Source organism: Rhipicephalus microplus, chromosome 9, assembly GCF_043290135.1.
Source record: "Rhipicephalus microplus isolate Deutch F79 chromosome 9, USDA_Rmic, whole genome shotgun sequence".
Lineage (NCBI taxonomy): Eukaryota > Metazoa > Arthropoda > Arachnida > Ixodida > Ixodidae > Rhipicephalus > Rhipicephalus microplus.
The window spans coordinates 58,768,040-58,783,197 of NC_134708.1; the positions used below are offsets into that span (position 1 = coordinate 58,768,040).

At 44.3% G+C, this 15,158-nt stretch overlaps 1 protein-coding gene across 1 annotated transcript in view; it reads right to left on the reverse strand.

Annotated features, from left to right (window-relative positions):
* Window positions 1–15,158, reverse strand: part of Fife (regulating synaptic membrane exocytosis protein fife) — a 204,883-nt gene that overhangs the window by 41,381 nt on the left and 148,344 nt on the right. The window contains exon 2 of the mRNA XM_075873714.1: window positions 549–687. Within this exon, the coding sequence (XP_075729829.1) occupies window positions 549–614 (66 nt within the window). The 5' untranslated portion in view covers window positions 615–687. The remainder of the gene's footprint in view (window positions 1–548; window positions 688–15,158) is intronic.

Sequence of the window (15,158 nt, forward strand, 5' to 3'; positions counted from 1 at the left end):
TAAAGTCAACGCTCACTGACATACGAATATCGAAAACACTTTTTTTTCATTTTGGACGCGATCAGAAGTAACCACTCGCAAAATGTGGAAATATATGAGCGCACAAGGTAGAATGAATAGCACTTGACAGAAAAGATGCTCAACTTACAACTGAACTTTCATTAGAACACAAACGCGCAGGTGCAACCAACTATCACTTCAATGTGCCACACACACCCCTCCCCCAAAAGAAAAGAAGGTATGCGTTTATCCACCTCAACAGCGTCTCTCCTGTCAAGTGCTTTTCCTTCTACATTGTCGCTCATATATTTCTACATTATGTTGTGCCAATTGGTCCAGCATTCCACTTTATTGAACTTTATGATTTTACCACTTGCGTGACCATTGTGGTAACATTACAATCGAGTAAGAACGGTAGTCGGAAAAATTGACGGCGCTAAAGGTATAAGGCAGCGTGACGTAAAGGGGTAACAGCGACGCTAACTAACGAGCATACAGTTAGCGTTCGTGTGTGTGGTTTAGTCTCGCATTGCTTAACATACACTCACCTTTTTAACGAAGGACATAACGTTGTTGGAGATCATGTTGAGGTCGTCTAGATGCGTCGGCGTCATGGGAATCGGCTCATGCTGCTTGTCGCTGGCCTCAGACCTCTCCGCCGCTCCCGTGGTCGCCTCTCGTAGTGTCCTGCGAATTAAAGCGATGGCAGCGCCACCGTTCTCAATATCCCGCCAGTCCGGCACCACTTATCGCGCGAGTGCGACCAGATTAGATAAGACCCAGGCGCCAAGCATGCCCGACACTCCATCTCATTCATATACCCAGTGTATGAAGCGCGCGCGCACCGGAACAAACAAGGCTGGGAAGTGTGTGCGACGTTGACTTTATTGATGGAAAATTCCACGACACAGTAACCTTTGGTCCATGAGAGAAATTTCGAGAGCCTGTCTCTTAACGGGAAAATGGGGTAACCGAAGCTGGGCTTGAGCGTCTTTGACGTATTTTTTTTTTTTGAACAGTGCGGCTATTCTTGGTCGAGACTTTCAAGAACGGCATAGGTGGTAACGCTTGTAGGCATCATAGGCGTGCGTAGGGTTCCCGTTGAGGGGAGGGGGGGGGGCGAATGTTCATCGCTGTTTCGCTGTTTCATCGATGTCTGCAAAGCGGAGCTGTCGGATTTTTTTCTTTCTTTCTTTCTTTCTTTCTTTCTTTCTTTCTTTCTTTCTTTCTTTCTTTCTTTCTTTCTTTCTTTCTTTCTTTTTTATTCCGTTCTTTCTTTCTATATTATTACTTTCTTTCTTTCTTTATTTCTTTTTACTTTCTTTTTCTTTCTTTCTTTCTTTCTTTCTTTCTTTCTTTCTTTCTATATCGGGAGTAAAACCTTCACCTGAGTGCGCAGTAGTTAAACACTTTCATTGCTACAGGCAACTATACGACAGTCGTGCAATCATATTCAGGCAACAACGAAACGAGAGAAGGCGAAATGGCAAGTAACCTTCCATTGTCATATCAGTAATGGCTAAAAGCCTGCAAACGCCTGCTTGAGAGAGCATAAATTATTTGGAAACCATGTGTGCGAGTACGCATTTCACCAGTGCACCTTCGAGTGCGGTGTTTCTTTAAATTCACCAGCACCACGATTTCCAATATTTTGTGTAAGATGTCAACGTCTCCAGCACCCTAATCTTTAACGCATAGCAAGCTTTGCGTAAAAAATATAAACGAAGACAGAACAAGCTGCTTAATTTACAGCGGCTGCGTGTTAAAGCGTCGTGGTCGTTAAGGTCGTTTTCACGCGTTTGCTTGGGTGGCGAGAAATAGCTAAACAAGGTGGTTAAGGTGCGGGCCGAGACTCATTTCAAAGAAGAAATGATTAAAAAGAAAAGTGGAATTTGTTTCCGCTAAGGGATCCGAACGTTTCTTACGTTTCGCTTACTGAAGCGATACACTTTCTACATGAAGGTCATTGTACTCAAGTATATCTAGTCAAGAAGCAAGCGTTCAGTATATTTGACGAGAACACATAGTTTCAGAAGCACGGAAAGTATAGCGAGACGTGATATCCCCTTGTGTGACAATATGTGCGCTTTACCTAATTGTGCATTGAATTGAATTACAGTTGTATATTCCTGAATGATTGCAGGTGTGGAAGCAGACGAAGGTTGTGCAGCGTTACATGAAGCCTCTGTTCTTATTCATAGTTTGACACGCAGGCTATTGAGCAGCATCATATATTAACATACAACAGGTATACGTTCTTGTATCACATAACAACCAAAAGAACTGTCCCAGGCTTGTTAAAATATTCGAAATGACGCATATACAGGTTTGTCACGTAGTGTACATTTTTAAGTAAAACTTTTCAAATAAAACAGAGAAACTTTATATTGATTCTTGGTTATAAAAAATATTCGACGTTTTGCGTCGAATTGATGGCAAGCTTATATTGCGGGAAATAAAAGAATTTGCAAGTTGCAGGAGAAGCATTATGTGAGTGAGGTGGCGTAACGTACTTAAAGAGAAGGCTGCGCAAAAAAAAAGTGAAAGAATGCAAAACACGAAGACAAGAAACCACACGTACCACAGGCAGGCGGAATCCTTGAACTAAAGTCATGAAGTAAAGTTTGAGTAAAGACCCTCACTCTACGAAACACGTGGTTCGCTTCACACAGGGAGCTAGAAATGTCGTCTATGGGGTGTCTATATTGGGCAGTCGAAACGTTGTTAATTGAAAGGGCCTGGTAGCAATGCGCTCTGCTGATAACGATGCGGTGTAGTATTTGACAGAACATTGCGAACGATGCAACAGAAGTTCCTCGCTTTAATCTGAGTAAGTTTCTGGCACATTCCGGGAGGGGATTAGAAAAAAAAAGAGAATCGAGGCAGCCTTGGGTTGTTCTTGTTCATGAGCCGTGTGGTGTTTGTTGTTCCCTTAACATCAAACATTACCCGTTAATAGAATGTTAATTGTTAATTTTGATGTTTCTATGAAAACAATTAAAAAGGAAACAAAGAAATATTTACTTGACTTTGGTCACTGTTAGGTACAACATTTTCACCGCTATATGCTTAAAAAAGTTTATTTTGTTGTACTTGCAAGAGTAGCTGATTTATCTATTTATGTCATGTATGTAGTTATACTGTTTTTTTAACTGTCGCCAGACTGTACAATAAAGCCGAGGCCTTAGTCAGGCACACCAGCTTTTAGCCCCAGCTGCCTCTTTTGTATGGACGGAAAATAAACTTTACTTCACTTCACCTTTACTAATACTTAATCGACTGGCCTACACCCCCGATCTTCTAAGCTAGGCCTTCTACATTACGTAGGCTGAATTCATGTGCATGAGTTGTCCGTCAGCGGCGCTTTCAGAAGAGGTTGCATTTATGATACGAAAGAAGGCTTAGGACGTCACGATGAGGAATTCCTTTTTTTTAATTTCACGTATATATTTTCATCTTTCTACCAATGCATCTTTCTACAAAACTTCAGTTTAACGCCTGTCTCTTGTGCATGCGTTTTTTTTTGTCTTCGTGGTTTTTGCGTAGTCTTTTTTTTTAAGTATGCTGTAATCTACACATAAGTCGTAGGCAACAGTGTCGTTAATATACAGATGGCTTTGAATTTACGATTATCAGTAGTAATTCTTGATAGATCACTCGAAGGCGCTTCGACGTAAGCCAACCTCAAATATACCTTAGTTATCACGCTTTTTGAGGCGCGTAATTGATATAGAAGAAAGTTTTTTTTATGTCCTCTGCACTTATGCAGGGTATTCACACCAAAAGCGTTTTTGGGCTGGTAAGTAGAAGGCCATTTATTTAATTGTATCCTAAGCTGCCCAAAGCAAATTTGTACAATCAGTTCGCGTAGTCTGTCCCGACAACATAAACATGTCTCGTTTTTCCTGCATCACTTCAAAACTATGTTAACAAGAATTGGGTGCGTGTTTCGAATGGACTTCTCGTTTGGTTAGCGTTCCCCTGCAATGTTTCGAAATAGCGGCAGATTCTGTTTCATCGAAGCTTGCAGTGTACAGAATCGACAACAAGTCAAGAAACAACGACCCAAGTTCGACCTTTTGCCCCGAAAGTTGAAGCGCACCGCTCTAAAGAGACGATGGTTGCGACACCCCGCTCTACAGATGACATCGAGTTGGACAGAGGACAGATCAGAACAACCCTCGAGGCATCCTGTGCTTCTGCGCTCTGTTTTGTACCTCGGTTTTGAATGCGAACAATATGCAGTTCCTCAGTGCCGCGAGCGTTATTCAAGTTCTGGCCGAAGTTTTTTTTTGTTGGATGGATGATGTACGAGCACAAAGGGAGGAATACCGACACCAAGGCTAGGATCTGGAAAAGATGACACGGAGGCATTGAGTAGACAATATAAATCAAAGAGAATAGAGATGAACAAAAATGCAGAAAAAAACGGGATGGTATTGGCGGTGAGCGCTTTGTCGGGTAAAATTGGAAGCCAGCTGCAGTGAAGATAAACTTGCGACACGCACGCAAGAAAAAAAAATTATCCGACATTAGAACCGGATTGCTCCTCGCGTCAGCGGCGCAATAACTAAACTCAAAGTGTTCTTTAGTTGCTTCGTATTTTTTATACTACACGATAACAAGAAGGTTACGTAAGGACATTGCGCAATAGGCATCAACCCTTGTCTGCTGTAGCGAAGGCGTTTGGTGTGGCTGTTGCCGCACTGTGGCCTTTGGCCAAGTTTGGGAGACGGCTTATAGGAAACGTTCAATACCATTGAAACGGCCTCTAAGAAACGACTTTTCAAGACTTACGTGTCTTCTCCAGATACGTTCAGTTTCGTGTGTGCACGTATTGCAAGGCAGCCTTGTTAAAATGTTTGCGATTTGCAATAAGGCTGTCAAAGCGAGGGCACAATATAGTTAAGTCACCTATACTTCGTAAATGTCATTAGGCTTGCCTGTGTTAAGAAATGATAACCGTAAAATAGCCAACTAATAAAAAATTAGTACTGCTCAGATAATCCAAAGAAGACATTACCAACAAAACGATCAATTTACAAGCAGTATACAGGGGCATGTCGCACTAAGTGTCTATCTGGCTGCTTTCTTCCTCGGCTAGGCTTTTGGTCATCCGACCTGTCTGTACTGCCATGTTTTTCCTTTTTTCTTTCGCGAGAAGCAATACTAGAGACACAGCTGTCTGATAGAGGCACGCTAATCTCTCCGCTACACGGATTAGGGGCGCAGAGAGAAAAGGTGGCACGCCGAAAATGGAGTACAGGACACGGAGACGGTGGCACATACTTAGTTCCGGACGACGAAAGGCCATCACCGAGACGAGACAGACGAAGCGAAGAGGTTAAGCGGAGAGTAAGAAAGGAGTACGTATTTCAGAGTTGGTGGCCCACAAAACGAGGCGACGGCAAGGCGAGAAGGGGGATGACAGCACAAAGTACACAGCCGTGTTTCCCGTCGGGCGTTTAAGTTACGGCCGCTCGCCCCTACCGTTCTGCCCAGCGTCCACTGCCGTGTCATCAGCGTCGTCGGTGTCACCGTGGCATGGCTCTCGACAACTCGCTAGGCTTTGTTCCTCCACGAGGTTCGCAAGCAGGGCTTGGTTGGACATTTTGTTTTCGTGTTCGCTGTACTGTCTTCTCTTCGGAGGGTGGCCAATCGGGCGTTCGCGCTCGTTAACCCCCTTTGTCTGCCCTCTCACAATACGTCGTACCCCTTCTCTCTTTGGTCCTTGTCTTCTTCAGCGTCCCTCCTCGTTCTGTCTCTCTATCGCAGCTGTTCCCTCTTTTCTCCCCGCTCGCCATTAGCGCTTTTCTGTCGCCACAGCTATGTCGGAACATGCCGTCACCAACGCACCACACTTGCGGGCACTTTAAGGAACGTCTCCCGCTGCCCTCTCAACCTCCTTGCTGTTTTTTTTTCTCGTGGGTGGGCAGCTGGCGCTACGCGATGCGGTGATACTGACGTCGAGCTAACAGCCGCCGCTGTAATTGCGTTACGTGCTCCCTGTTCTTAACGCTTTCACGCCTCACATTCGCGGTGGTCCATCCGCGGATCCCATTCTTTCACCGTCTCCTTGGCTGCCGCACACCCTGTGGCGGCGCCGGCACTTCTTCGCACGTGCTTGTCGGATCGATAACGGCCGATACGCAAGTCGCCGCTATGCGTGGTGCCGAACCGCAGATGCCCTCTGCCGTTCAGCCGTCCGAACTACCCACGCTTCTAATTTTAAGACTTCTCCTCCTCCCCACCTGCCCCTCCTCTCTACTCTACCCCATTCTTGTCTATATTTCTAAAGGCAAGAACCTTAGATGTGACATCAAACATGACAATGGACTGTCGGCGTCATCGACACTGGTAATGAAACCATTAATCCCATGATGACGATAGGGATAAACGAAATATGTACCGTCATCGTGACGTCATTAATGCGGCTATGTGTCACAGTGTAACGTAGCAAGATGACGTCATCACGAAGTCGTCGCTTGGTAAAAGGTGGCGCAATCGCGGAGGTTGTTCAAAACCGCGTTAGGAGCAGAAAGCTTTTGGTAGGGAATGGGGAATAATCGATGCATTAACAAAAAAAAAACGTGACTTGGAGCCACCTGGCGTAAACGCTGCCATATATATTTTTTTCGAAGTCACGAGTGGTCTCACCCTCATCGTCATTCTCACCGATATCAGCCACGCACTCTGAGTAGCTTGTTTTAACCACCGAACAGTGTATTACATCGCCAGCGACCAAAGCGATGGCAAATTGCCACACACGCCCTTTTCTTTTTTATGTTTTCTACGTCGCCGTTCTTTTACACGTGGAGATAATGACGTGTAGATAATGGCTTACGAGAACCACGCCATAATGTCTGAGAGCATTGCAGAATATTTTAGGATCATCTCTTAGGTTTGAGCACTGAAACGCGTGCAGCAAAATTTATTCTCGAATGAAGGGAGCCGCCGTGGATAGTGCTCGAATGTTGGTGGCCGGATGAATATATGTGAACGCGCTTTGTCGCAGATCAGTCTACCGACGGCCAATGCTCTGTTTGCCGCTATTAGTGACAGTGTGTACTGCTATAGCCTGGCTATATAGTTTACCGGCCACAAGTTCGACCCCAAAAGCAGTTTAATCTTGGACAGACAGACTGCTGCCTTCGTCAACGTCACGACCCTGTGACAATATGTACGAACATAAGCACTACGCCTGGACAGACAGATTCATTTTAAAATTTTTGTTTCAACTACATGCTTTGCTTTCACAATAGGACGCCCCGACTTAATGGAAAGAAGAGCAACCGCCGCCATCCCTTCATTACTCAATGTTTTCCCAAAGCAGCTGGCACCCTTGAAACAGCCGCTGGACAATCTCGCCTTCTTCACCAAGCATGATTCCTCATTTTTTCTCTAAGCGACACGAGAACTGTAAGTTGGCGAGAGGTTTGGCATGAATACGGTATACGAGAAAAAAAAAAGAGTCCACTTGACCAGCTGGATCAGTGACGTGGATCTAACGTAATCCCACAGTATGCATCTTTGGGTTTGGCAACGCCCACGCCGAAATAGAGACAGCATGTACGTCACAGCATTCGAATGAACTGAAGGTCACGTATAATCGTGTTGGTGTACCCTGGATCACCTCTTTCACCATTTTGTGAATCTCGGCGAGTTAGCGGCTACAGAGTGCTTTCACTGTGGGTTATGTTGGTGCCTTGATTTTTGGTCGCACTGTCCGAGTTGCGATGAAAGTACTATGGGAAACAACAATACTATGAACGAGAGCTTTTGTAGAAAAAAAATCACAGCATATCTACGGGGTAAATGATGATGAGTAGGCGAAGCTCCGGAGAGAGTCATCAGAAAACCGTGAATCTTCCGTATAATTCGCTGAGTCGATCATCACTTAACGACGTGAGAAACGCTGTGCGTGTATGCCATGCCGTTTGGACCTCCCGCTTTTGTAGGGCAGGATCTTGGTAGCGGTGTCACGTAGCTTCACGGCACGCCAACAGTGAATGAATTTCATTACAGTGCACCCCCTAGCGTACGTCGCCGCCCCAAATCGAATAATTGCCTTCCACCAATAACACGTGCCGTATGTGACATCATTTCTATTACAACATCTTGCATCTTTCATTATCAACTACAGGTACCACCATCTAGTTTTTATAACATCTCGTATCTATTCATCAACTCCAAGTACCACCATCTAGTCAAACCTCCAAGTACCGCCATCTAGTTTTGTAACATCTCGCATCAATTTCTGCCATCTAGTGAACACTGCAAGAACTAAACTAGAGGTGGCTACTTACTACTACTACGACTGCATACCCCAGAGCTTGTACAAACCCACGCCTTAAGAAGCTTCACCCATAAAAAAGTTTTGTAGGCGAAACAAAAACGAAAGTTAAAAAAAGCAATCTGTCGCTTTTTTCATCCCTGTATATCTTGACGCGTACGGCTTGGTTGTGGTAAATACCCGCCACATTGCCTGACTGCTGACCCAAAGGCCATGGGATAGAATCCTGGCGACGGCGGCCACATGTTCATGGAGTTGAAATGCTTGAGGCCCATCTAGTATTTAGATTTAGGTACACGTTAGCGAACACAAGCTGGTCGAAATTTCCAAAGCTCTCAAACGGCGTCCTTTATAAGCATATGGTCGTTTGGAGACGTAAAGACCCAACATTTATATTATTGCTGTGGAGTGTGATAAAGAATTGCAGGGTCGGTTGTGCACCCGCCCGTAGGCAAAAGTAATTCATTGTGAATATTTTACCTTGCACGTTACTAGCATAACAGTGGTAGTCTCTTGAAACCGTGGCACGCTGCACTTCATATCACACGAATGAGGCTTTATTTTATTTCTTTAGTCGCGCTAATGCTGCCGAGGCGAAAGCAATAGAGACGCACTTTACATTTTTCTTAACACGAAAGTGTTTTATGCTGGGGTGCGCCAAGACTTTGGTGAAGTATTTTTGTCACGGAAATGGCGTCGAAAAATACGATGAGAAGGCAAAAAAAAACAGTTCCGTCAATGGGAGTGGAACTCATGACCTCTGAGTCCACGATATCAGATGCCGAGCACGTTATCTACTGCGACATGGTCACATTATTTGTACGCTTCAAAGTATGCTCTTTACATCTACCAAAGTTTCGTCACAGCATTCGCAGTAAAGTACAGTAATGCATCAAGACCATGACATCCGAGATTAGCTCCTTCAACGCGTCGTTTCTAAATTCCCGTCCCTTTCGGCTCGTTTCCGATAGGAGAACTGCAATTTTGTCTACGCCTCAACACACCCGCACCTGGTGACCTTACTCCTCGCGCCGGCGCCGCTCATAGCATCCAAACATACCAAAAATAGCTCTGCAACTATTGTCTGCAACCTCTGGAACGTGACTGTTTCGCCTGGATGTAGCTCCATGTTGCCCACCTACTCTAGCACCACGAATACCCGCGGCCAGTGAAAGTGAAGACGTGACGTGTGTTGTGTTTTATTCTAGTCGGGCTGTGGTGTACAATAGCCCCAACATGCCGCAACATGCATGCAACTAGGTGACCTTAGCCTCATTTCGGCGTTCAGTCAGTCATGCTCTTTCGACTGTCACATTGCTTTCTCTGGTCCCGCTGTCATCACCAGTCACCACACTAATCTATAACCACAAGGGTTTGTTTAATCGATAATGACAGACGTTAGTAGTCGGGATGAAAATAGATGCGTGTATGAGCTTCAGCATGGATACGTCCACGTTAAACGGTGCTATAGCTGTCAAACGCCAATATACACTACGCAAGCTCTCATATCAATGCACAATAAACAATAGGCTAATTCTCTAAGGACTCGTTTTACTTTCGTGTTTTTATCATTGCTATGACAGAGGGAGAAACCATCTTTTTTTACGTTAACACCGCAAAGACGACGCAAACGCGCAGATCGAAAGCTCGCGTGAAATTTTACGACTTCGTTTTGTTCATGCCAACTTCTGACTCAAAATTACGTTAGCAATAGGTGTAAGACTTTCTCCATAATGATCACTTCGTTTGGTGCTGTTCGCCTCCGCTATATAACAAGGCGTGTTAATGCTCCATATTTTTTTTTTCCCCGCCACAGTGGTTTAGTTGCTAAGGTACTCGGCTGCTGACCCGCAGGTCGCGGGATCGAATCCCGGCTGCGGCGGCTGCATTTCCGGTGGAGGCGGAAATGTTGTAGGCCCGTGTGCTCAGATTTGGGTGCACGTTAAAGAACCCCAGGTGGTCTAAATTTCCGGAGCCCTCCACTACGGCGTCTCTCATAATGATATATGGTGGTTTTGGGACGTTAAACCCCACATATCAATCAATGCTCCATATTTAACTAACCGCGTTCGACTACCGTTTTTTCTTGCGTACTACCAGCTGCGAAGTTTTTCCTGCCAGTGGCTACTTTTAGATAATATTGGCGTTGCTTGTTTACAGCTGCCATACTGTTTTCATTCAGCCTTTCTCCACTGGCTGTTTCATTCAGCTTGTATCATTTTCATATTTTGGCGTATCATTCCAGGTATACGGCTTTCGCATCGATGCATCGATAGGTAAATGTGACTGGTGATTTTTGTACATGGATACGTTGGACTGACATCAACGGCCCAGATTTATTACTATGAGAATTGCCTACTCGTGCTCCTCGGAAACTCAGCTTGAGGAATAAAGGATGTGATACGTACAGATTACAATTGGGGTGTGAACGAATTGTTATCTGTACCTATTTCTTCTAGTAAATAATGTTTGCGTGTACAATTAACTTCATCGTTCCCGTTCGGCATGTTGTTGCAGCTTACGTTAGAACATCATCGTCCCTAATTGCGCACTCTTATACTACAATACATTTGTGCTTCGCTGTCTGTTGACCAACCCCCCCCCCCCCTCCAAAAAAAATGAACTAAGTGTGAGTTGTGCGTAATGACTTGATTAGATATACCCGTGGACGAAAACATTGTTATTGATGGGGCATCCCACCTTCAGATGACGTAATTTTCTTTTCTAGCTTGTCCACTTTAACCATAATTGGAACAAGCTTGTTTGGTTCGCGTTAACGTCTACTCATATCCGCTATTATCTAATCAACACAACTTGCCCAAGCACGCTTTCTGAAGATAAAGTGCTAAATTATTCGAACAAGGAGCGAGCGAGTAAGTACTGCCGTTTAAACACCTGGCAGGCGTGAATGCAGGTTTCGCAAGCCTAACGCCGACAGCAAGTTAGCGCTCTCAAGTAATACCAACAGGAGCCAAGTCTTGGCCCAAAGTTAAGATGGTCTTCAGAGAAGAGGTTAACTTTAAATGAAACTCGCTCTCCGCACGAACTCGGAAGGATTGTGACTCGCAGGCTTTGCGAAAGTTTTACACGTTTCGAGGCTACCTGCGTGTGTCTGCAGTTCTCCCGAGCAGCGGAGATTTTCGCACGCCGAGATTGTTTCGTACGGCGGAAAAGCGCTGTTTGTCATCGCGAACGTCGCACGCTGAAACCACCGTGTCGGCGCTTAAGAAAATCTCCAAGAATGCCGTGCATATATATCCTAATATTTTGCAACAGCCGCTACGTTCTGATTAACGATACTCTGTCTTTGCGTTTCCATGAAGTCTTCCTCGGTAGAAGCGGAATCACTCTCCCGCGAGAGTCAGACAGGAAAGACGAACGCTTCTGAAAGAAACTATCAGATGCAGGTTCCTACGAAAAATTAAGAGAAAGCGACGCTTGGTTATCCAGAATCGTACAGTTTAAACCCCACTTATCAAGTTCGCAAAGACTATCTTAAAGAAGTTTACTAACTTTGCAAGCCGTATATAGCTAACTCGCTCGCTGAACCAGTCATTCTCGATCGATCTCCTTTTTTTTAAGTAAAGACTAACGACACCCAAATAATTGCAGGGCTCCCTGAATTAAGAACTTGCGTTCATTAGTGACTCATCCAATTTAGAAAGATAGACTTTTGGGTGAGTTGGTAAGTCATGATAAAAAAAAATAGGGCTAAAAACGTGAAACAAGACGAATAAAACTACAGGACAAGCGCATACCAAGAATATATTTTTTCGTGGTCATCCGGTTTATTATTCACTTGAGTGTCCATGCGGAGTTTCCAGTGGCTCTTTTGTTTTGCTCGTTTGCATGGACCCAGAAATTCATTAGACAGATTATGTTGCATGGCCACAGCAGTTGCACGGCCACAGCCTCCCATTGCGAATGGCTGGCAGGCTGCATCCGTACGGCTGATGCAGACGCGCAACTAAATAGGTCCATCCTTGCTCATAGTAGATGCACTTAATTAACTTTCCCTGACTCACTTCGTCGCTTCTAATTCATAAGCTTGTTGCTAAATGTACACAAACTCTGCTTCTCGTTCACTCTTTACCACCCCTTTCCATTGTAGCAAACGGGGTAGTAAAGCAGAGACATCATCTAGTTAACTTCTTTGTTTTTCCTTTGTGTTTCTCTCTCGCGTTATCTCTCATTGTCTCTCTCCCTTAATCAATGACTCACTCTTTTCCGTTAAAAAATTGCACTAAATCGCTCACTCATTTTCTCTTTCTCATAGATACTTTTTTCTCGCCATTAGACTTACCCATTTCGTTATTTATTGACATCATTCACTTATTCCCCTCATTTGGTCATGAACTAGTCATAACTTATTTCGCTAATTGACTCAGTCATCGCTGAACATACACTTAGAGGGATTGGTGCGAAGGCTCTGCCACAGTTGTGGTAATAATGCAGTGATGCACGCTTTGCAGGAACATTGTTGAATATCTACATTACAATATGCATTCCACGCAGAGGCTTTGCCGCACTAAGAGTCACTATGCGGCAGTGCACGCTTTACAGGAACAAAAAAAAAAAAGAAATTGCATTTGTCACTCGGAGTTTGACAACGTGAGAGTGTTGGGCGGAATTTTCAGCAGGAACAAGGTAAAACACGACACAACTATAATGAGAACTGCGAGACAAATGACGCACGCGTGATGCTTTGTTACTTCGCCCTTTGTTGCTGACAGATTCTCGGGCGCTCGACGTTGTGCGAGTCTCGGAATATTCGTCGCAGATACTCAGAGGAGCTCATGTAGTAAGAGTTTTGATGCAGCGGTGCGCAATTCACCAGAACAGCAACGACATGAAGATGACTGAAAAAAGGTGTTGTGTTTGTAACACTCGTTGCATGAGCTTTGCCGCAAGAAAGTGCATTCGAAAAGGGGGCTTCCAAGCTCTCATTTCACTTCTTTCCTCTACTATAAGTGCACGTGCATTTGTGTGCGAAGCATGGCGTTAGAACGTTATAGCGGTAAAATATTTGCATACGTAACCTAAAAACGTGGGAACCTTTGGACGTTATCTAAACAAGTAATGTCGATAATTACGAAAAGCATTCGTTGTTGAGTATGTATGGAAACATTTGCACCATAAAGCATGTAGTGTATTTTAGCCTGCCCTCTGAAGATCTAATGTGAACAAGTTATATTGTTTTCAGCTGTATTTTCAGCACAGGCTTCTGATATAAAAACTAAATCACCTGCTATGTCTCATCGCGACATTGTATTTAGGTTTGCACTCGAACATCGTCTATTTTTTCCACCATATGCTAATTTAATGCGCGCAATAAACCCCAGGGCTTTTAAGTAAAAGGCAGAGAGCCGTAATATCTAGGCGGCCTGGGTTTTCTATTATGGTTTTCTATTAGAGGTCGCAGGGTTGTGAAACCGCAAGCGATTTCACAACAAGGCGTTGTCAAATCGCTTGTGAAGGATGCAAAGAGAGTTTGCACACTCGAAGCCAGCGCTCGCACGTAGCTCCATTCGAGCTTTACCCAAACAAGGCCACTACAGCCATTGTGATGTAAAGAGAAGAAGGTCGAACTTATACCACGCGCTATCGACGTTTATACTAGTCCCTCAACGCGCCCTTTTATTTTACCGTCTGGTACAATGCTGAATTTCCTAATTTCCCGATGTAGCGGCGTGTTTAGACGATGTCAAAGGAGCGCGTACTATAAAGAGTGATTGCCTCCGACAAAAGCTAGCTCTGACGCAAACAGCGCCCTTTGTATACAAGAAGAGACGACGCTTGTTAAAACTGCCACCCACGTAACGAGATCTATCTATCTATCTATCTATCTATCTATCTATCTATCTATCTATCTATCTATCTATCTATCTATCTATCTATCTATCTATCTATCTATCTATCTATCTATCTATCTATCTATCTATCTATCTATCTATCTATCTATCTATCTATCTATCTATCTATCTATCTATCTATCTATCTATCTATCTATCTATCTATCTATCTATCTGTCTGTCTGTCTGTCTGTCTGTCTGTCTGTCTGTCTGTCTGTCTGTCTGTCTGTCTGTCTGTCTGTCTGTCTGTCTGTCTGTCTGTCTGTCTGTCTGTCTGTCTGTCTGTCTGTCTATCTATCTATCTATCTATCTATCTATCTATCTATCTATCTATCTATCTATCTATCTATCTATCTATCTATCTATCTATCTATCTATCTATCTATCTATCTATCTGTCTGTCTGTCTGTCTGTCTGTCTGTCTGTCTGTCTGTCTGTCTGTCTGTCTGTCTGTCTGTCTGTCTGTCTGTCTGTCTGTCTGTCTGTCTGTCTGTCTGTCTGTCTGTCTGTCTGTCTGTCTGTCTGTCTGTCTGTCTATCTATCTATCTATCTATCTGTCTATCTATCTATCTATCTATCTATCTATCTATCTATCTATCTATCTATCTATCTATCTATCTATCTATCTATCTGTCTATCTATCTATCTATCTATCTATCTGTCTATCTGTCTGTCTGTCTGTCTGTCTGTCTGTCTGTCTGTCTGTCTGTCTGTCTGTCTGTCTGTCTGTCTGTCTGTCTGTCTGTCTGTCAAGTCTGTTGTGCCTTGTCGCAACAGAACGACGCCTTCTGTCAGCGGAAGAAGGCTGGTAGCCAAATTCACGCGAAATCAATTATGCCACGTCGCGTTTTTGTGAGGCGCTCGCTCGTCCCTGACGCCACTAGATTGCATTCGCGGGACAAATTAAATGAGGCGAAATAAGAGGCCGACTTCGCATGGTGTGGGCTTCGTTTCGCCAACGCTCGCACTGTGGGCTTGGAAAAACCGACGCGTTGGCGCCAGTGACGCTCAAC